Source organism: Parastagonospora nodorum (assembly GCF_000146915.1).
Source record: "Parastagonospora nodorum SN15 chromosome Unknown scaffold_40, whole genome shotgun sequence".
NCBI classification, from domain to species: domain Eukaryota; kingdom Fungi; phylum Ascomycota; class Dothideomycetes; order Pleosporales; family Phaeosphaeriaceae; genus Parastagonospora; species Parastagonospora nodorum.
In genome coordinates, this window is record NW_001884588.1 from 221,653 (window position 1) to 240,999 (window position 19,347).

At 52.4% G+C, this 19,347-nt stretch overlaps 9 protein-coding genes across 9 annotated transcripts; 4 read left to right on the forward strand and 5 right to left on the reverse strand.

Annotated features, from left to right (window-relative positions):
• Positions 1-55: 55 nt before the first annotated feature.
• SNOG_15783 (hypothetical protein) lies at positions 56-1,214 on the reverse strand (the record flags this gene model as incomplete). The annotated part of the gene is made up of 2 exons (XM_001805869.1): positions 56-906; positions 929-1,214. 2 exons carry the CDS (start codon positions 1,212-1,214, stop codon positions 56-58), a joined length of 1,137 nt encoding a protein of 378 aa, XP_001805921.1.
• A 2,477-nt stretch (positions 1,215-3,691) lies between these two features.
• SNOG_15784 (hypothetical protein) lies at positions 3,692-7,595 on the reverse strand (the record flags this gene model as incomplete). The annotated part of the gene is made up of 4 exons (XM_001805870.1): positions 3,692-5,216; positions 5,252-6,104; positions 6,207-7,512; positions 7,575-7,595. The coding sequence occupies 4 exons, from the start codon at positions 7,593-7,595 to the stop codon at positions 3,692-3,694; spliced, it is 3,705 nt and encodes a 1,234-aa protein (XP_001805922.1).
• Positions 7,596-8,268: 673 nt separating this feature from the next.
• Positions 8,269-9,003, reverse strand: SNOG_15785 (hypothetical protein; the record flags this gene model as incomplete). Its single annotated transcript, XM_001805871.1, has 2 exons — positions 8,269-8,853; positions 8,902-9,003. 2 exons carry the CDS (start codon positions 9,001-9,003, stop codon positions 8,269-8,271), a joined length of 687 nt encoding a protein of 228 aa, XP_001805923.1.
• A 221-nt stretch (positions 9,004-9,224) lies between these two features.
• Positions 9,225-10,236, forward strand: SNOG_15786 (hypothetical protein; the record flags this gene model as incomplete). The annotated part of the gene is made up of 3 exons (XM_001805872.1): positions 9,225-9,531; positions 9,607-10,180; positions 10,212-10,236. 3 exons carry the CDS (start codon positions 9,225-9,227, stop codon positions 10,234-10,236), a joined length of 906 nt encoding a protein of 301 aa, XP_001805924.1.
• A 248-nt stretch (positions 10,237-10,484) lies between these two features.
• On the reverse strand, positions 10,485-11,111 carry SNOG_15787 (hypothetical protein; the record flags this gene model as incomplete). The annotated part of the gene is made up of 1 exon (XM_001805873.1): positions 10,485-11,111. The coding sequence occupies one exon, from the start codon at positions 11,109-11,111 to the stop codon at positions 10,485-10,487; it is 627 nt and encodes a 208-aa protein (XP_001805925.1).
• A 287-nt stretch (positions 11,112-11,398) lies between these two features.
• On the forward strand, positions 11,399-12,745 carry SNOG_15788 (hypothetical protein; the record flags this gene model as incomplete). Its single annotated transcript, XM_001805874.1, has 2 exons — positions 11,399-11,515; positions 11,843-12,745. 2 exons carry the CDS (start codon positions 11,399-11,401, stop codon positions 12,743-12,745), a joined length of 1,020 nt encoding a protein of 339 aa, XP_001805926.1.
• A 1,197-nt stretch (positions 12,746-13,942) lies between these two features.
• On the forward strand, positions 13,943-14,995 carry SNOG_15789 (hypothetical protein; the record flags this gene model as incomplete). Its single annotated transcript, XM_001805875.1, has 1 exon — positions 13,943-14,995. The coding sequence occupies one exon, from the start codon at positions 13,943-13,945 to the stop codon at positions 14,993-14,995; it is 1,053 nt and encodes a 350-aa protein (XP_001805927.1).
• Positions 14,996-15,886: 891 nt separating this feature from the next.
• On the reverse strand, positions 15,887-16,463 carry SNOG_15790 (hypothetical protein; the record flags this gene model as incomplete). Its single annotated transcript, XM_001805876.1, has 2 exons — positions 15,887-16,350; positions 16,373-16,463. The coding sequence occupies 2 exons, from the start codon at positions 16,461-16,463 to the stop codon at positions 15,887-15,889; spliced, it is 555 nt and encodes a 184-aa protein (XP_001805928.1).
• An 848-nt stretch (positions 16,464-17,311) lies between these two features.
• Positions 17,312-18,839, forward strand: SNOG_15791 (hypothetical protein; the record flags this gene model as incomplete). The annotated part of the gene is made up of 2 exons (XM_001805877.1): positions 17,312-18,624; positions 18,686-18,839. 2 exons carry the CDS (start codon positions 17,312-17,314, stop codon positions 18,837-18,839), a joined length of 1,467 nt encoding a protein of 488 aa, XP_001805929.1.
• Between the last annotated feature and the right edge of the window lie 508 nt (positions 18,840-19,347).

The window sequence follows — 19,347 nt, forward strand, 5'->3', positions numbered from 1 at the left end:
TTAACCTCTCCAAATGCCATGACAGCATGTCGACATAGCTTGGAAACCAACTTCCTCAACTAAGTTCGATATTCTCAATCGACCACTCGCCAATTTGATTTCCAGGCGCAGCCTCTGGTGCTAATCGTCGAATGTCCGGATGTCCTGTGATGTCACTCATGAGGGAAGGAATACGCGCCGTGCAAATATGTGTATATGTTCCGTTGCTCTGTTGTCTCAGAACTGAGGGCAGAGAACATCCGGATAACATCCATATCTCGTCTCCAGCTCCTATTTCACACCGAGGTACAAGTCCGAAGCAGTGTTTGTCGGTTAAAATGCTCATGCGTCCCACAAGTGATGAGGTGATGTTGTTGACAGCGCGGAGCCCGTATTCGTGTATGTCTCGCACGGGTTCTAGCAAGTCGAGAATGGTGGATCCAAGGAAACCGAAGGGACGATCTGCCGAATCTGGACGTTGACTGATCTCGAATAGATGCGTGAGTCCGGCCACACAAGCCTCGTAGATAGTCTCCTTGTCTATCTCCAGTCGAATGGATGCTAAGGCTCGGATCATATCAAGTGGTAACCATGGGGTATCGCAGCTGATAAATGAGTGGATATGCTGGCCAAGGGCAGAAGACCAAAATTTTAGGAGCGTCATCGTTTCTTCATTGTCTGGAAGATTCAACGGACTCTGTATGCTGACGACTCGGAACCCACAGGCGCGTAATTGCATAGTCTCTGCATCAACGCAATTTGGAGCACATTTGATAAACAGCTCTTCGTCATCAGAATCAAAATTCCGTTCCCCAACATCCCTTTCGTGAAAAATCGCCTTCGTCAGAATCGCTTCTGTCAGAATAGTCGTGATCGAAGTCGCTTTGGTCGGCATTGCTTCCGTCGTAGTCCCCAAGATCAGAATTGCTGTGTAAAAAAGGGTTGTCACTCCTAGCGTACACAGAAGCTTCGTATTTTCGCTGTCGAGACTTGACAGGAACCCCTCCAAGATGCCGCCCCCTCCAGGTCAACGGAATCCATGTGGGGATGGAGCGATCCAAGTCATGTTCGCAGATTCCATTCTGATTAGGGAGCCGCCGGATGCTCTCATGTGGAAATCGAAGGTTGTAAAATTTGTTCACGTGGTACTTGGCAACATCAAGCATGACCTGACCAGGTGTTTTGGTGTAATTGACCTCAATCTCTCCCTCTCGAAAGGCATAATCCAAGTGCATGATTGCGTACACGCGATCATGAAACTTAGATGATTCCAGATCGCGAATTTCTGTAAGCAAATCAATCAGCGTTTGCTGTTCTTTCCCCGGGTTGTTGGATGCAAGAGCCCTATCAGCGAAGATTCGACAGTTCAATACCGCGTTCAATGTCATTCACGAGTGCATGTCTATATTTGTACCGAGTTTAGAGTTGGTGTTCATCACAGCTCTTGCGAAACTGTGACAGAATGGTACGAGAAATTGAAAGATTCATACTCTGAAGCGTGAGGCGCTGTGCATAGAATATCTCTTGTCGACTGACATGGATCGCATGTTATGTCAGCTACGATTCGTCTCGGCCTAAGTTGACGGCTACTTACATCCACAATCGCTTCCAGTATCCGCTATGGAACATACCCCTCAAAGGTACCCAAACGTGGAGGTCGTTTCCGAGGCCAAAGTTCGATTCACTGTCCTGAAATTGGAATGTCTTCAGGGGTTTCACTACCTCGCTCGTATCCTTCAGTCCAGGGGCATCTATCCATATGCGAACACATTCAGCTTTGCTGTATATCAGCCGCATCATGGCAACTTGACGCCCACGCTCAATGACATCACCCTGATCGATACATATCTGGTCGATCCAAATCCTGAGATCATGTGGTCCTTGTAGCATACGCAAATATTCAAGCGCGTTGGCAAGATTTTCGGCTACCGGCAAAGCTTCACCATTGATAAGGACCTGGCCGGCTTGCACTGGATCACCCCAAGTGTATGAAAGAGCCTCATATTAGACTGCATTATGGATCGGGGTGATGACGAAATGTCCTCGAAACGGCTCGTAGCGTGCACCAGGCTGTAGAACCAATATACGGATATATCTGGGTGGCAGGTAACTGTACTGATAATTTGGCGACCGTATGTCTCTGCAACATAAAAGTGGATCATGTACAATGATATGGGTAGCCATTTTAAGCCGACGCTGACTCCTCGGATTACCTGACTGCACAAGCTACGTCAATGTTGCCACCCGCGCGAGATGAGTACAAACATGGAGGTGCATTACTTACTATCAGTGCAAGAGCCATCCTTCCTACAAGGCTCTTTGGGTCCCTCGTACGTAGTAAGGCATACAGATTCCTAGCAGCAGGCGAATTATCAACACTCATCGCGGTAAGCAATCAGAATATTATCGTTTGCAAAAGATGTGCACCCCCCTCAGCCTGACTGAATAGAGCGTAGAGACACCTCCGTATACTCCTATTAGCTTAGATCTTCGTGATAGTCTAAGAGGGTCTAGATAGCCGTTAATAGGTGTTACTTTTAGAGCGAACTAGATAATTCTAACCTCTAAGATTGCTGCCCGCAATATGATATCATCAAGTACATCACCGCTCTCCTGTTACATCATTATTTATCATAGACTTTTGTCATTATAGAAGTTCTAGGGGGGTGCATATCTTTTGCAAGGCACCGATAGAGACATGAAGGATCAACGAAATCATAGCAATATCCAAAAACAAGCACCGTGATCAGACTTAGTAGGTAAAGCTATCATCTGGACAAGTAAAGTTGATTTCTTCGAAAATGGTAAGACATAAGGCTGAGACCCCGCTGTCAGCTCAGGTTTCTCGTTGGCCCCACGAATCTTTATGGGTGGTGTGAACAGTATGAAAATATCGACGGAGCTGCCGGAAAACACATGCGGCTATGCGCTGGAGTAGTTGCTTCCCAGAAGTCCACTCCAATAGCACCTCGCAACCTCGCCAAGTCTGTAACGCACATAATCATCGATGCCTTTTTACCCCTCCAACACTCCCCCCAATCACCCTCATCCCATCGGCACAATGTACGAACTTGTATAAATCCGTGGGATTAATTGGCATGTCTAGCTGCTGAACCTAGACAAATGGTTGAGCATGGGGATTACATCGATCTAATGTCAGCATATGAAATGAGTTATGCTAAGCTACGTATGCTAATTGAAATGCACAAATGAAAACAAGAACTACAATCTTATGATTCTAGCAACATCTTCAAGCTATTCTTCAGTGCCATCTTGCGTAGTCGTTGATCAACTTGATAGCTTTCAGCTCGATTTGCTTGATTGGGCAAAAGTGAAGAAGTTCCCGATGATCGATGTAGCACTTGAGGGAATCTTGTGCAGTCATTTCTCTTCGAATACGAGTATCTCTCATTGGAGTTGGAAGAGAGAAGTCCAATAGCAACTACCGGATTGCCCATACTGGCCGGAAAGAGGTGCAGAAAATCGTTTTGCTGCTAGTCTGGACTATGCTTCATCGACGCTATGTAATGTTCGGTGTGATATGTGAGAGCGAGGTTCAGAGTCATACGGATCGCCATTCAAGGTAAGGTTAATCACAGCATGCGAGCAATTACTAGCTATGCGCCGAAGGCCCTTCAGCCATATATCCCACGTGCAGCTCAAGCTCTGCAAACGCCATATAGCCACACCCTTTCCGTCACCCATGCCCACGTCAAAGCGGCCTCAAACTCCCGCCCTGAAACTTCCACAACTGCTCCAAGCACACCGAAGCAGCGACGTACTTCCAGCTCTTGATCAGAACTTGGTTTTCCCAGCCCTCCGTCTGCAGTGCCACCTTAAAGCACGCAATCGCCCTTGGCAGCGCCTCTGCGTCACCCTCCCCATCGCCACGGACAATGTCACTCACAATACCCGAAACGTCGCGGTTAAACCGCTCCTGCACGTCCTCGTTGGCCTGACGGATAAACCGCGTGGATGCGCGCTCCTTCTTGCCCAGGATATTACCGCTGAACACTTCAAGCTCAGTGAGGGGGCTTCTGCGGTGCACGCGCATCGTGTCCATGATGTCGATCATGTTGAACTCGTAGTATTCGCGGAGTTCCTCGGCGAAAGTGGTGTGGTGCGCCCATTGGACGAGATGGGTTTCGCGGTCGATGTATTGCTCGAGCTTTTGCATGAGGGACAAGCCCGGCGTGGAGGACTGCATCGCGGCGAAGTCGGATTTCATGTGGTCGAAGAATTCGCGCTCGTCGATGGCTCGGTAGAGGTGGCCAAGAGCCTTTTTGCTGCGGTAGTAGCGCACTCGCGACATGTCGTGGTCGAGGATGCTGAGGCTGTCTGGGTCCTCAATGTCTTCTATCTCTAGATCTTGAAGCTCGGTGCTGCCGAGGTCATTGATGACGAAGTTGTGACCTGGGGCCATGAAGTCTGGGCGGATTATGTCTATGTCGCGTGGAATATCGGAGGTTTTGGCTGGGACACCGGATTTACTGAAGTCAACAGCGTCAGAAGCTAGCTTTGCCAGTAGGATGCAATCGCTATCAAACGTTCCATTCTCCCTTTTATCCGCCCTGATCTTGTGCATATTAGAAATCTGACCCAGCTTGTCGTTCTGCATGAACCCGATGAAGAAATCGACTATGTCGTTGACCTCAACAGGTCTACCGAGATTAAAGGGGGCAGCAGCAGCGTAGTCTGCCGCTGGTACCGTGTACTTGGGAATCAGTAGAGGATCCCAGATGACGTGGAACAAATCTCCATCAAGATCACCACCACTGAGCTGCGAAGGGAGATCACGAGCTCCCTGCTGTGAGAAGACGATACAATTGTGTAGCGATCTGAGTGGCGAGCCGTCAGGAACGTTGACGGCGGAGACGAGCTGTACATCTCCAGGATGCAGCGCCGGGGCTCGAGTCACTACGACGCGATCCCCGATAAGGATGTTCTTTTCCCGCCGCCCACTAGGAGTCTCGTCTTCCGTAGCGACATACACCTCGCCTTCTTTGAGCGTGTTGGTCTCGTCCATGATGCCGTAGAGGAGATGACCACTCTCTACGGGAATCCGAGCCCGATACTTCAAGTCACGAATACTTGACATGGCGGCAACTTCGACGATTTCACATAGGAACTGATCAGTTTGGAATGACAGTCCAGCGTAGTGCATTAGTTCAAACAACCTCGGGATCTTGGCGTGATCAGCTGAGTGAGAGTAGCCTGTCCTGATGTTAGTCTTGTGTCTGCGCAGACAGATAGAGAGGTATCTAAGATTAACTTACGTAGGAAGTCAGCTGCATTTAGCGGATGCTTGACGATCAGCTCGAGCTGTTTTCGAGCTTCGTTCTGAACTTTGATGAAGTTCTGCGGAGGAACCCCCAAGTCTTCCAGGATCTTAATGAACTGGTGATTCAAGTACACTCGCAGTGGCCTGTAAGCAGCGCTGCAAATCTCTAGGTCTCTCCACTCTGATCCAGCAATGAACTTCGTCATGCTTTTGCGGATGTGTAGCTCCTCGCCAACCAAAGAGCTATCAAGCGATAGGACTCCTTTGGCGCCGCGGCACCGGATCTGTAGCACTGTTGGGCGTTTCCGACGTTGTTGAGGATTAAGTTTACGCCACAGCAGTTGGAACAACTCGAGTGACATCGTTCCACATCCATCTGAGAACACTCTGTTGTTCCTCGTGATGTCTTCCTTCGTCTCCAGAATAGTAGCGGTACTGGGGATTTGGACAGCAAAGATCGTGTCGGAGAATGCTTGTCCGATACGAGCAGCGCATCTTGCACTGCAGGTAAATCCATTGAAGTCACCCAGATTTTGAATCACGTCCCTTGCACAAATTGGCAAACCTTTGAATATGAAAGAGGCCATGAACCAGACTTGATGGCACCGCAGCGAGGCATGCGAAAATCCTAGGAATTCGAAGTGCCGACCTGCTACATGGATGCCTTCTCGAAGAATCTTTCGAAACCGTTCGTATACCTCATGTTGCGAAGCTTTCGGATCATGGAATACTGACACGCCATCTTCATCTGTAAATGAAACGCGCATGAAGTAGTCGGTATATTGTGAGTACTTGCGCAGGATCCGATTCGACGTGTCCGCGTCTGGACCTCGGAGGAAGATACCTGAGAGCAGACGTGTTAGTACTATGTTCCACGATGAACCTGACTGACCAGCACTGAGGCGATCCATATATCAAGAGAACCTTGCACAAGGGCAGTATGTACCAGTTGGTGTGATCGTAGCCTTGTGAGTCAAGACGACATGGTCTTGCTGTCCCCGCTTGTTGCTCGCTACATAGTGCTCCGTGTCCTGGCTCATTTTGATGCCCTGCGCCAACAAGTCACGAAGCGTGGTAATCTGGAAATCGCTTGATCCCACATGCGGCCCAGGGGTAGGAACCTTGCTTTGAAGTAATCTGACAGCGGAAGCCGTTACTAATGGACCGTAAATATCAGCCATCGATACTATCGAGGGCAACATCTCAGTCATCTTCCTGGGGGTGATGGTGCCTTCGAAGACAAGCGCAAACATCTGGAACTGTACGGCATATGCTAGTTCCTCCTTTGATACACGATTCACAAGATCGTTGAAGTCGCCCTCGATGGTTTTGGTAGGCACATGGGGCACCATAGTCTTCCAACAGTGTAGCTCGGGCACAGAGAAGCTTTTTAAGAAAGTCCATGCTTGACGTACTGAATGCCGATCCGGGAATTGGAGTTTGTAGACCATGCATAAGGCCGTGTTCTTGTCAGACTGGCGGTGGAGACGACATAGTCGTTCCAACTTAGGCGGCTTTGGCCTGCGACTCGCGGTGTCTAGTTTCAAATCTCTCATGAGCTGACCGAGGCTGACCTCGACTTGTGGAGCCAACTGGCCAGTATAGAGATGCAGGTCTTCTGTGTCCAAGATCTTATAGATCTTTGGTGGCGCCTTCAAAGTAAGGGTAATCGAACCCCTTGTACCATTGTCGACGGATGGGAGAGTGTGTTCCAGGATGGCGTATGGAATGTCAATCCGACAATGCCAGTCATCTTCGGTGTGGGCCGCGTTCTTGAGATAAATCATTAATGCATACTTGCCGAAAATGACAGAGCCTGCACGTGTATCCTTGAGCTTCTGGTCGAAAATCAATTTGCCTAAGTGATCGTAGCCCCAGACTCCGGTCATTAAACAATGAATTGGGAAGATTGAACTTGGGGACCCGTCATGTCGCGCAGTAGGAAGTTGACGTATGTGCTTTGCCTTCATGGTAGACTCCTTCTCTTGTAGCGAAAGCACTTTTAGCGGCTCAGGTTGGCCTTTCCGGTTACTGGCTTTGACACCGAGGGGCGCAGACTTGAACTTCAGTGTTTCAGGACCGCGAAATCCGTGTCGTTTGATGAAGCTCCTACCATTCTTCTCATGGGCGACAGTGACGGTTGCCCAATTCTCGCCGACCTTCTTGAAGACGTCGAAAGCCAATATGTCATGTGCCTGTAGCTTGTCTTTCAAAAACATCCTGAGCTCAACACGGTTGACTCGGGGTGGCACCTAAATAAATCATTAGCGTCTAGCAAATGGTGACTGGATAATTGTGCGACCGAGGGACGTACGTTGGTGATGAAGATATCCATGGCGGATATGAAGCGCTTGCAGCGACACTATCGTGGTAGCGACGTTGCGATAGTGTGGTCGTAGTGTAGTGAGGGGAGGAGAAAGTGGCAGGCACGTAACAGTACCTAGGTAGGAAGCAGGTGAGTGCATACCGCGCTAGTGCCGCGTGCGTTCACGTGCAAGTGCGATCGACTTGCCTTCACCTTGACTTATATTTCGAGATATAGAGGGAATATGAGGATAGTAGAGAAAGGGGACTTCAAGTGAGGCCTATCGTTTCAGCGACTTTCCTGTCAATTCCAAGGATGATCTGCTGTTTGTCGCCTGTGTAACATCAGTGGTAGCGTATCAGACAGCAGTCGAAGTTCTTGTGTAAGACGCGATCAGTCGTCGCATGAGATAAGTCCAGTGCTCACAAATGTCGAGTTCCTATTCGTCCGACCCCGCTGCCGAAACCCCATTGGGTCCGAACATGGCTCGTAACGTATGACGAGGCTGTTTGTCGCCATCATTGTAAAGTGTAAGTGTAAAGCGACGAGGGTATTTCGGCTTTAGACTCGGGATCATACAGGATGAAGGGCCACCTGAGTCGTATGCCTCGTGCAGTCCTACAATGGTTCCTTACTCGTACTACAGACATCATGCATTGCTCCCAAGATCGCTCAGGCATTGGTTGTATACTCGCGCTGGTGCCTAGTTGCTGTCTTCGTCCTTTCCCGGTACGACCCTCTTCTCCATAATCTTGTCCACGATGCCAAACTCCACAGCCTCTTCTGCATCCATGTAGTAGTCGCGTTCCATGTACTTCTCAATTTCCTCTAATGTCCGCTCCTTTGTGAGATGGTTCTGGTAGATCCTGTTCAGCCTATCCCGTATCCTTAAGATCTCCTTCGCGTGATCTGCAATGTCGCTTGCTTTGCCACGGTAACCACCGCTTGGTTGGTGGATCATGACCCTCGCGTGCGGCAGAATATACCGCTGACCAGGCTCTCCCCCAGCAAGAAGCAATGAGCCCATGGAAGCGGCCATGCCCATACATGTCGTGCTGACCGGACTTCTTATGTAGTTCATGGTATCATATATTGCCAGCCCTGCGCTGACACTTCCACCGGGCGAGTTGATGTACATGGAGATTGGCTTTTCGGGGTTCTCTGCTTCGAGGAAGAGCAGTTGCGCAATGACCACAGCGGACATGGAGTCTTCGACTTCTCCGTTCAAGGTAATGATACGCTCCTGCAGTAGTCGCGAGAAGATATCCGAGGTTTTGAAGCCTCCACCCTATCAAGTTAGATTATGCATGTGATGAGATATGGAAGCACAACATACCATTGACTCTGTCACGTATGGAATTGGGCTGAAGGCCTGTGGTGACTGCCGCTGCTCTTGGTGTGACGGGAACGGCGCGCCGAAGCCGAAGCGGTTCGACATTGGTCGGCTCCCATTCTTGATGCACTTTTGAAAGACTGACGGCCTTGCGCCACGCCGTAATATTGTTGCCATGTTGTGTGTGTTGTGGGGGAAGCCGCTTGTGCGATTCGAAGACGATGTCCACCGTAGCTCTCTGCCAAGACGGAGGTCCGATGATTTGACTTGAGCAATTCTACTCCACGATTCATTACACAACACCATCACGCATTGCTCCCCCGCCGATGCTATGCCGACGCGCATATCGCCTGGGACCACACTCTGGTCTCACTGGCAAGGCCTTGTCAGCGCAATGTCGCTCTGTGTACACTCACGTTTGCATTGCGACGGGTGAAGACCTCAGCCCCATACGCGACAAGGTTCACCACACTGTACGCTCGCGCAAAGATGAGAGCGCAAAAGACCTGCCTCTCCCTCCTCTGTTGGATCCCATAGTACTGGACAAGAGGTCAAGGTGGGAAAACACCAAGGCTCAGCCTAAAGCCGCGGAGTTCACTCCTTTCCAGAAGAGGCTGCAAGCAAATCCCTATGGTGAATGACAATGACAATGACTGTACACGGCAGATCAGTGCTCACGTCGTGTAGCTCATGCATTGGCATCACCAGTTCGCCAATGCCGCGCGACCCTGATCTCCCTCCCCGTTGCATTCCTCACATCGTTACATGCTCGCCCACACCCTACGACCAACGAGCCATGGCTCCTCCCAGTATCGCTCACTACAGACAAGGAACATCTTGGACCACCGTATCGTTTCCTTGGCAGCCACTGGATGACCACACACTTGGGCAAGAAGAAGCAGTGGCAGAGAGGCACCTACTCGCGCATGACAGAGAAACTGGGCTCCGACAACATGAAAAAACTGGTCTGGAGAGAGGATCTGCCGGATCTGATTTTGGACCTTATGCAGAAACAGCTTATAAAGAAGCTGAGCTGGAATTTTGGGTTCAGGGGACGCCTGGCACCCGTTGCTAGCCCCAGAACCGAGGATATTGAGAGCATCGACCATGTCTCGTGCGTGCTGATTTTCCGATCCTTGCGCACGCGAGCAGACGATGCTCAGGATCTTGCCGAGGACACGTACGATGAGATGGACAAGTGGTCGTCGTATTTCGCCAAGAGCTACGTTGACAAGCTGGACCCCCATGCTCCACCCAAAGTCACTCATACACCGCCTTCTTGGTATGGCGATCCACTCGTTCCACGTCTGCAGCCGCGAATCCGATTCCCCGAACTAGAGTTTCACACGACAACCTGGCGAGGGGCAAAGGTCGCCGTGTATAGTCTGGCAGATTTGTTAGGGGAAGATAAGACGCTGCAATTGATTGAAGGCAGCCAATACACAGGAGCTGGATGTGTGGTGGTGAAGCAAGCAAGACACAATGTACCGATTACGATACTCCTCATGCGCCTTCAAGCCTACATAGCACGCCCTGGGCCTTGATAAGACTTCGGTCTCATCAACAAGAAGCCCTCGGGATCAAGATCACTGTCTGGCTTCCCAGTCTTTCTTTGTCAAACCAAACCAGTGCAAGTCCAATGTCTGGCCATTCTTCTCAACCTGGCCCTTCATCACACCTTCTGGTGCAAACCTATTCTTCAAAAAGCATCGCATACTCCCTGGATTCCAACTATACACTCCGCCGTACAGCTTCCTCATCCTCTGACCATCTTTGCCTTCGAAGGACTCGAAAGCCCACTTGGTGAAGCCTCCCACGACCTCCGACATCATCCCTTTATTCCAGTGGCTTTCAGCCAGCCAGTACCCGATTTCGGCAGTGTGTGCATGTACGTCTGTACTGAGTTTGTTGAGCCCAATACTACCAATCAGGACATCAGGCGCTGATTTTTCGAAGATACCAAAGTGAGCAGGATGGGTTTCGTTTATGTTCATGCTGATCCAGCCGTTCGCTGCAATGAGGTCGTATGGATTGGGGAAAGAGTTGGTCATGTACTTTAAGATCGCAGGGTTGTTGCCTGCGCGGGTCATGGAGGGCGCATCTTGGGGATGGTAGGTTCGAACACCCAGGCGTGCTGTGGTGAAGATGGGTGCTGGGATGGGGGCATTGATCTGCGCATCCGTGAATGGTGACTTGGTAGGCTGACCTGCCATATTGTGCAATGCAGTGGATTTGAGCTTTTCCGTACTTTTAGGTGTTGTCAGAGTCCAGAGGGTGCGTGTGAATTGCGCTCCCGAAGTGCTTATATGTATCACGAAATGGAGCGCTGAGTCATCAGCCACACTGCATACGCACCTTCCCGACTAGGAGCCGTTGAGGAGAAAAGGGCGCAAGGTCTGCCTACGCTGTGGCATCCTAAGTCCGAAGGCCGAATCGATCTCTAACGATTTCCTCATACTTTGCGACTGTCTTAGAGCTGGGCAGGGATGTGACGTCGGGCATGGCGCTATGCCAACGCGCTAAGTCGCGTGTCGCGTGGGGCATTTCGCGCAACACAGCCATCTCTCCGAAAATCTACCGGCTCTACCACCACAGCAATGGCTTCCGTGCCATCAAAGTAAGCAGCACTATGGACACTGATGTAGCAATACTAACAGCAACCAGAAAGGTTCCAAAAACATATTCGCGACAAAAGCGCTCGCTCTATGATGAAGAACCGCCCATCAAGCGAAGACGCGTCGAACGCGCAGTAGACGCAGCCAAAGCCGATTCCCCCATATCACACCTGACTGGAACCCAAGAAGACGACTGTAAACATCCACCCGTTTCCTCAGAACCTCTGACATCAAGTCCGAAGACCTCGCCTGCAGTGTGGTCGGACGAGGCACCACGGTCTAGTCCGCCATCTTCGCCCGTACCCACCAGCTCCCCACCACCACTCCAGAGGCGCCGACCGGTCTTCTCTCTCTTCAGGAAGCAAGCCAAAAAGCACTCCACCTCAAAACAACCACTATCAGAACGAAGTGATAATGACGCTCGAAGTCCGCCAGCAGCACTGCCAGTGAAGACGAAACCGAAGCACATGGTGCAGATGCAGCTGGACTTGGCAAGCGAGTCGCGGAAGGCCTGTAAGACATGCGGCATGGAGTATATACCCTCAAACGCCGAGGATGCAGCGCTACATCGGAAGTTCCATGCCATGAACGTGGGAGGAGTGGACTTTACCAAGGCTACAGTGGATCGGCTGAGGAACAATCAGGTCTGGAGTGGAGGCGATGGGAGCTTCATCGCAGCCATCGGACGGAAAGATGCGCTTGCGTTGCGCAACAAGACAAGCGACGTGCTGAAGGTCGTCAACACAGAGCTCGGGGCAGTACCAATATCGGATGAGGAGTTGTGGAGTCAGACACGCGCCTCGGGCAATGTGGGGAAGGATAGCTCGCGACCAACACCAGTCGATCGCTTCAAGACATACCTCTACATCCGGGGCCATAAGTGCATTGGGGTTTGTCTCGCAGAGCGGATCTGGGAGGCTTATACTGTGCTAGCTCAGGACGATGCATCCGCCCAAACTCGTAAGCTCGCTATGGAGACAAAGAGCTCATCTATCTCGATCAGCACGGCAACGACACCGGCTTTACTAGGCATATCGCGGATATGGACTTCGAACCAGCGCCGCAAGCAAGGTATCGCCTCAAGACTGCTCGACTGCGCAAGGTCCGACTTCTTGTATGGATGGACCGTCGAGAAGGAACAGGTCGCGTTCAGCCAGCCTACGGAGAGTGGTGGGAATCTGGCGCGGAAGTGGTTTGGACGTGAGGACGGATGGCATGTGTACATCGACTGAAGCCAGTACTTACCATGGTGATTATCGCGTCCATCTATAGGCATTTTTGAAGATACCCAATATACCGTTCAATGAATAGCTCACCTGCACGATGCCCTTATCATCATCTGGTGAGCCACAAAACGCTTATCGCGACGTTTTTTCATACATGAGACAGGGGTCATGCATTTGGTCCTACTCCACTTACGTGACGGTGGAAATGAGGGGCGTACCGGCCAAGCACTGCGGCGTTCGTGGGGTGTGCTACGACGTTCGTGCCTTCGGATCGTCCCAGCATGTCGGCGCTGATGCTCCAACGCCCCGACATCAGCATCAGCAGCAACAACCCAAGCTTCTTCCGTGTACATAGAACAATGCATTACTCTTAACTCGCAGCATGTCATCCGGAAACCCGTTCCGCGCATCTCCTTCACACAACCCCGCGTCTGTTCCGCAGACTTCCTTTATCACCGCCGACAGCAGTGTGTCTGAGGACGGTGGTCGCTCCGGTATTACCTTACCTGCCTTGAACTTCATGCGTACCCCGAAGAATGAATAGGCAGTAATCGTGTTACAGGGCTCGAGGGTACCGGTGCGCCGCCGCAAAAGACAAAGAAACATGTCCGAATAACATCAAACACCACCTTCATCCCTCCGCATCCGGACGATGGCTATGACGATTCACCGAGGTCGCCTGTCGCACAGCGCCTGGACCAGAGCGAGTATGTAAACCCCTCGCTCGCTGCGCAATCGGCGCATGCTTCATATACAGACGTCTTCGTGGGGCAGTCGGGCGTGCAGAGTAGCGGGGTTCAAGATATGACAGCACCAGACACATGGGCAAGCCCAAGTAGGGGATACCAGGCGCTGCAGTCCGCGACATCTCCAAGCGGCGTCCCGGCCAATCCATTTTCGAGGACATTGGCATCGATGGAGCCGCAGGAGAGGGACACGGGCGAGGAACAGACTCCCGCGGAAAGAGCGGCTCTAGGCAACAGGGCTTCGTTGGACGTGGAAAGCTTTAAGAACCTGCTCATGACAGGCAAGCCGGGCCCCGGACCTTCAACACAGCCCAGCCAAACTATGGCCTCCGCGAGTGGTGTACCAGGCGGCGCACAATTTGAGAGCAGCAGCACAGACACCTCATCTATATCACGGCAATCATTATTCGAATCATCACAGCACACACATGCCGAATCGCCGAGGACGTCATTCGAGATGGCAGAATCGGACGAAGACGAGAGCATGGGGCTGGTTTCGGAAGCAAAGAAGGGAAAGAAGAAGCCACCTCCGGCGCCAAAGCATCGTCATGGCAAGCTTGTCACCCAGAGACAGCCGCAGACAGTGTCCTTCGAGAGCTTCTCTGCTTCTGAGCCTGCAGCACCCTCTGTCATACAGCAGAACGACAGTTCAGACAACAACAAGCCACTTCCGCCGACTCCGGTCGTGTCGCCTCAACAGCAGCACATCAGCTCGCAAGACACCTCACAACAGCGGCCAGCACCGCTAAAGCAGCATTCCAGCGATTCGTTGCTGACAACGGAGATACCGAAGCCGCAAAAGAGAGCGCCTCCACCCGTCCCTCTAGCCCGCAGACAGAGTCAACTGCGCTCTTCCACAACGGGGAACCGATCGCGAAGCAACTCCTCCCTCACCATGACATCCCAACACTCCATCGAAGCACCTCTCCTCAGTCCCACTCCAAATATCAAGGACCCTTTATCCGTCGCAAAATCTCCACCGCCACCTCCGCGCTCAAGACACGGCGCTCGGCTCAAAGACACCAGCACATCCAGCGCCAACTCGTCCAGCACCGAGCTCCCCCAGCGCACCGCATCAATCCGTTCCACACAAGGCGTTTCGTCCTCGAGGCGCAGCACACTAGACTCCGAGCCTGCATCGCCCGCCCGCCGCACGTCGTCCATCTCATCCACTCGCATCGTCTCCAGCGAAAGCACGGGGAGCGCGCACATGCCTCCTCCACCTCCACCACCTCGTCGGCGCCAATCAAACCGCTCGAGTCTCGATCACCAGCGTCCGACCATTCCCTTGTCGCCCAGCGAGAGCCGACGCACGAGCACGAGTTTGGAGAATAACAAGCGCACGAGCGTGGCAAGTGAGCATTCTCTGAGGCCAGTGGGTGAGGTCGGGGTGGTGAAGGAGGGAGCGGACAAGGAGGTGGAGTTAGGGGATGCGAAGGGGATACTGGATGACATGGAGAAGTTCCAGAGGGAGATTGAGGAGTTGATGAGGAATACTGGGGCGAAGTAGGTGGGTGTATTGAGACAGGGGAAACGGATTGAAAGGTCGAGGGCGAGGGGTTGTAGTGTACATGCGTATTTTGCCGATGGGGATGGTGGCGATTTGTATATGGCTCGGCATAGCGTAAGGAAGAAGGGCTAGGAGAGGTTGGAATACGACTCTTGCATACTCGCTTAGATATACCCTCTTGGTGACGCAAGCTCGTTTCACATAGTTTCTTGTGAATTCTTGAATCACCTCGTCAGTTTACATGGACACCTTCCCTGGTTGCACAGCAGAATTCGCCATGGCACGCAATCACTTCGAACGGAACTGGTACTGTAACATGACGACTGCAGTACTTCATCACCATCATTATTGCTTATGCCACACTATGCACCCAGCAAGAGTACATCTTGCGTGTCGTTGAGGACGCGGGGTGGAGGAGTTTTGGGATCCTGGTAGGTGGACTAGGCATGTATGGCGCTGAGTATGGTGGTGGTTGACGGACCGCAGCAGGTGGGGACAATTAAGAGGAAGTGAAGAAGCTAGGAGGAGGTTACAAGTGAAACAGGTCTACCGATGAGGGAGACAGGGAGCAGGGAGCGGCGGCAAATATACTGCAGTGGGTCACGATCACGGGCAGCTAAGGCGAAGGGACACATCACAACCATGAGCAGCAAGAGTATCAAGAAAGCGTGACCGGGTCACTTTTTGTATTAGGCATCGAGGAGAGCTGTAACATGCTAGTCATGCAATAGCTGTTCGTCAATGATGAAACCCATCCTCCAGAAAATCGACAAATGCAGAAGCTTGCATGAGATGTATCATCTGTGTCGACATGTCATCAAAACGGAAATGATGTCAGGTCTTATCCTATCGACATCGACCACAACGTGGCACCGAACAGTGAGTGAGCGCCTAGACGAGGGCAGCCATGGCAAACACGAACGAGCCCAGACCGATGAGTGGCGTCGCGATGGCACCACCAGCGGTCGAGACCTCAGAAGGGGTGGGAGTGCCGGGCTGCGAGCTCATGGCGGCGGTGGTAGAGGGGCCTGGGGTGGTGATAGATCCAGTGGAGGGCTCAACACCGCTGCTCGCGGGAGGAGTGGCGGAAGACTCAGCCGGACCAGACGAAGCCGGGGGAGGAACCTCGCCCGAGGAAGCCGGAGGGGCAGGCGGGACCTCAGCCGACGAGGCGGGAGGAGGAGGCGGAACCTCAGCTGATGAGGCAGGCGGAGAAGGCGGCACCTCGACGGACGAAGCGGGTGGAGTAGGCGAAGAGTAAACTGGAGGAGGCGCGACAGGTCCGGTAGGCGAAGCGCAAGCAGTGACCGTGTTGGTGACGGTGACGGTGACAGCAGCCGCGCAGGAGGCAGGAGCTGGAGGAAGATTAGCCTACGCAATTGGGAATTAAAGTGGTGAGCTCACTGTCAGCGACAACGACGGCAGCAACGAGCGCAGCAATTGCGAGGAGCTTCTTGAAACCGAGCATGATAGCGGTGATAAGTGCTTTGGTGCTTGGGGATGAGGTAGAGCTGGTGTAAGATGATGAGCTGCAATTGATGTAAATCAGAGAATGAGGTGGTTGAGGTTGGGGTCGTGGAGAAGAAGAGGCGGAGGAGGTGCGGCGTGGGCAGTTTATATGGCAGGAGCAAACGCGCGGCGGCGAAAAACTTTCGCCCGCGAGATAACACGCGATTGGAAGACAGCAGATCGTTATCGAACAGGGTCGAAAGTGAAGGAGAGCGAGCGAGCAGTGGGAAAGAACGGCAGGCGTGTTTATGTACCGTGTGGCAGGCGTACTTGTGTCACCACCTTGACCACACAGAGCGTCAGTGCCGTCGCGCAGATGCAATCTGCCTATTGAGCCGTCTCAAGCAAGTACCCAGTAATCTAAATCTATCGAGGTGATTGTGTGCCTATACTACCACCGTGACTGGCTTGCGGCACATGCCATCGTGGAACCGCGAGGGTGAAGGAGCACTCACGTGCTACTGTCTCTTCTCCAGCTTGCGTATGCCTCTGCTCAACAAATCGCGCAATGACGTAGTCTCAATCCTCGACTACCTCAATAGCTCATAACAATGTGCTCAAGCTCTCTGTGTTTGTTTGTTCGCGCGCGCCTTCTCGCTGTTGCCCGTTTGCACCCAGGCTTGGCGCCTGCCCTCCGATCATAAAGTTTGTGCGACTCTTAAACCCTCCTCTTCCCCACCAACCTTCTACACTCGTTTACCACAATCTCGCTCATCCAGCAACTGGCCTTGCCTCTGCTTTCTTTGCCCCCACCCCCAAGTACACTCTTTAGTCCTTTCCATCACCACCAGGTGCACGATTCCGATCATGAAGGTCCTCCAGCTCGCTGCCCTTTTCGGAGGCGCTGTCTCGGCAGCTAATCGTCTGGTCCTTCGTAACGGTGAGTACATTGCATTACATCCAGTCTCAAGCTGCTTCAGTCCTGCTCGCTGCTCTCACCGGCAAGATGCCATTTCATCCGCATCTTTGCTTCCGTTCGATGGCGAATCTTCTAACATGGGAACAGGTGATCGACGTGACATCGCCTCGACCACGACTGAGGTCATTCTCGTCACCTCAACCTCCGTCCATACGTCGCTGTGCACCGTTCCCGCAGACTGTCCCGCTGGTGCCACGGTCTTGCTCACGTCCACCACGGTCGTAGCCACTACTACCACCATCTGCTCGACTCCTGGTGCGGTCATCCCACCTGTCGGAGCCTCCACTGTTCCAATTAGCAGCTCGGCCTTGCCCATCGCTTCCACTCCCGTCAGCACCGTCGCCGTGAGCGAACTTCCAGGCAGGCCCTGCCCTGTCTTGGGACCTGGTCTTCCGCAAATCTCAATCTCGGGCTGCGTAATTGCATCACTGGCTTCTTCAGCCTCTCCAACGCTCCCGGCTCCGGCCTTTTCGATCAGCATCATCTCTGGCTCGTCAATCGAGCGCACCGTCAGCGTCGTCTCTCCGACTGCAACACCTTCTGGTGCTGTGCCTCCTCAGCCGAGCGTTGTCACCAATTTGAGCTCGTCTGCCACTGATCACACCTCTGTTTACGCCTCAAGCCCTACTAGCAGCCCTGCAGTCCCCTCGAACACATACACGGATGCTACTCACATTTCATTCCCAGTTGGAGCATCATCCAGCAAATCCAGCGGCTATGCTTCTCCCAGCCCAGTTGACAGCTCAGCTACTCCATCGAACACTTTCACAGATGCTACTCATGTGTCGTTCCCAACTGCATCGGCTTCGACCGGATACAACTGGCCTTCTGGTCCCGCCAGCTCGGGTGTCGCTTCAAGCTCCAATACAGACGCAGTTTCCATCTCGTCTGTACCCGCTACCACAGCCTCAGCCGTCACTCCTGTACCAGGGCCCTCGGGCAGCGCATCTGAGTACACAACCATCTCTGGCACGCACCCAACCCTGAGGTCGACCACGTTCGGAAACTCTGGTCTTCCTACCCCATCGGATTCCACCATCGATAGCACTGTTAGAGTCACGAGCTATCAAACAATGACCTCGGTCGTCACGGTTCCAGCAGAGTCCAGCGCGCCCAATGTCACCAACTCCAACACCAATACAAACGTTGAAGCTACCGACATCAGCACAGCAACCGGCATTTCCGGTCACCCCTCTTCTGGGTAAGTCATACTCCTCCAATTCAATCCCATCATCTAACTGCAACACTAACTCCTTCATCAGATATGGGCATCCCTCTGGAACCATGAACGGTACTGTTGTCTCGCCCAAGCCTACGTACAGTGAGGTCCCTGTCAACATGGGCCAGGTCATCGGTGCCGGAAAGAGCTCCATTGCAGCCATCGTTGTCGCTCTCGCTTTCGCCCACTTTGCATAAAGTTGGGTATACACTTTTCGAGCGCGCAGTCCGGTATCTGTGATGGTCTGTGCCAATTGCGTGGTCTTGCGGCAGGGCGTTAGAATATTCGTGCATCGCCTGTCGCGGCTAGCATTGCTGGAGCGGTTCAACTACACATACTTACACTATGGTTCACGACTAATGGGGTTATGATCTTCCTATGGCTGTTTGTTTCTTAGCTAGACAGGGTTTCTTCTCACATGTACTACCAGTTACGAGTGGCTAAGAGTCTAGCATGTAATATTGAAACAAGCTCTAGTATGGCCGCAAGTCTTGCTTTTGATGATTTGTGATGACTTTTGATGCTTTCGTGTTGTGGTGTGCAGTCAAACCTTCAGCTCCGTGGGTGATACAGCCAGTGATTGCTCAATGCATCTTCGAGCAGGCAGCGGATGTGTCGGGTCGCCATAGCGAGCATGCAAGACCATCTACCAACCGTCCGGTAGACGAGCAGTGGGCAGAGAGTGTGATGTTCTCTCGAGCATCG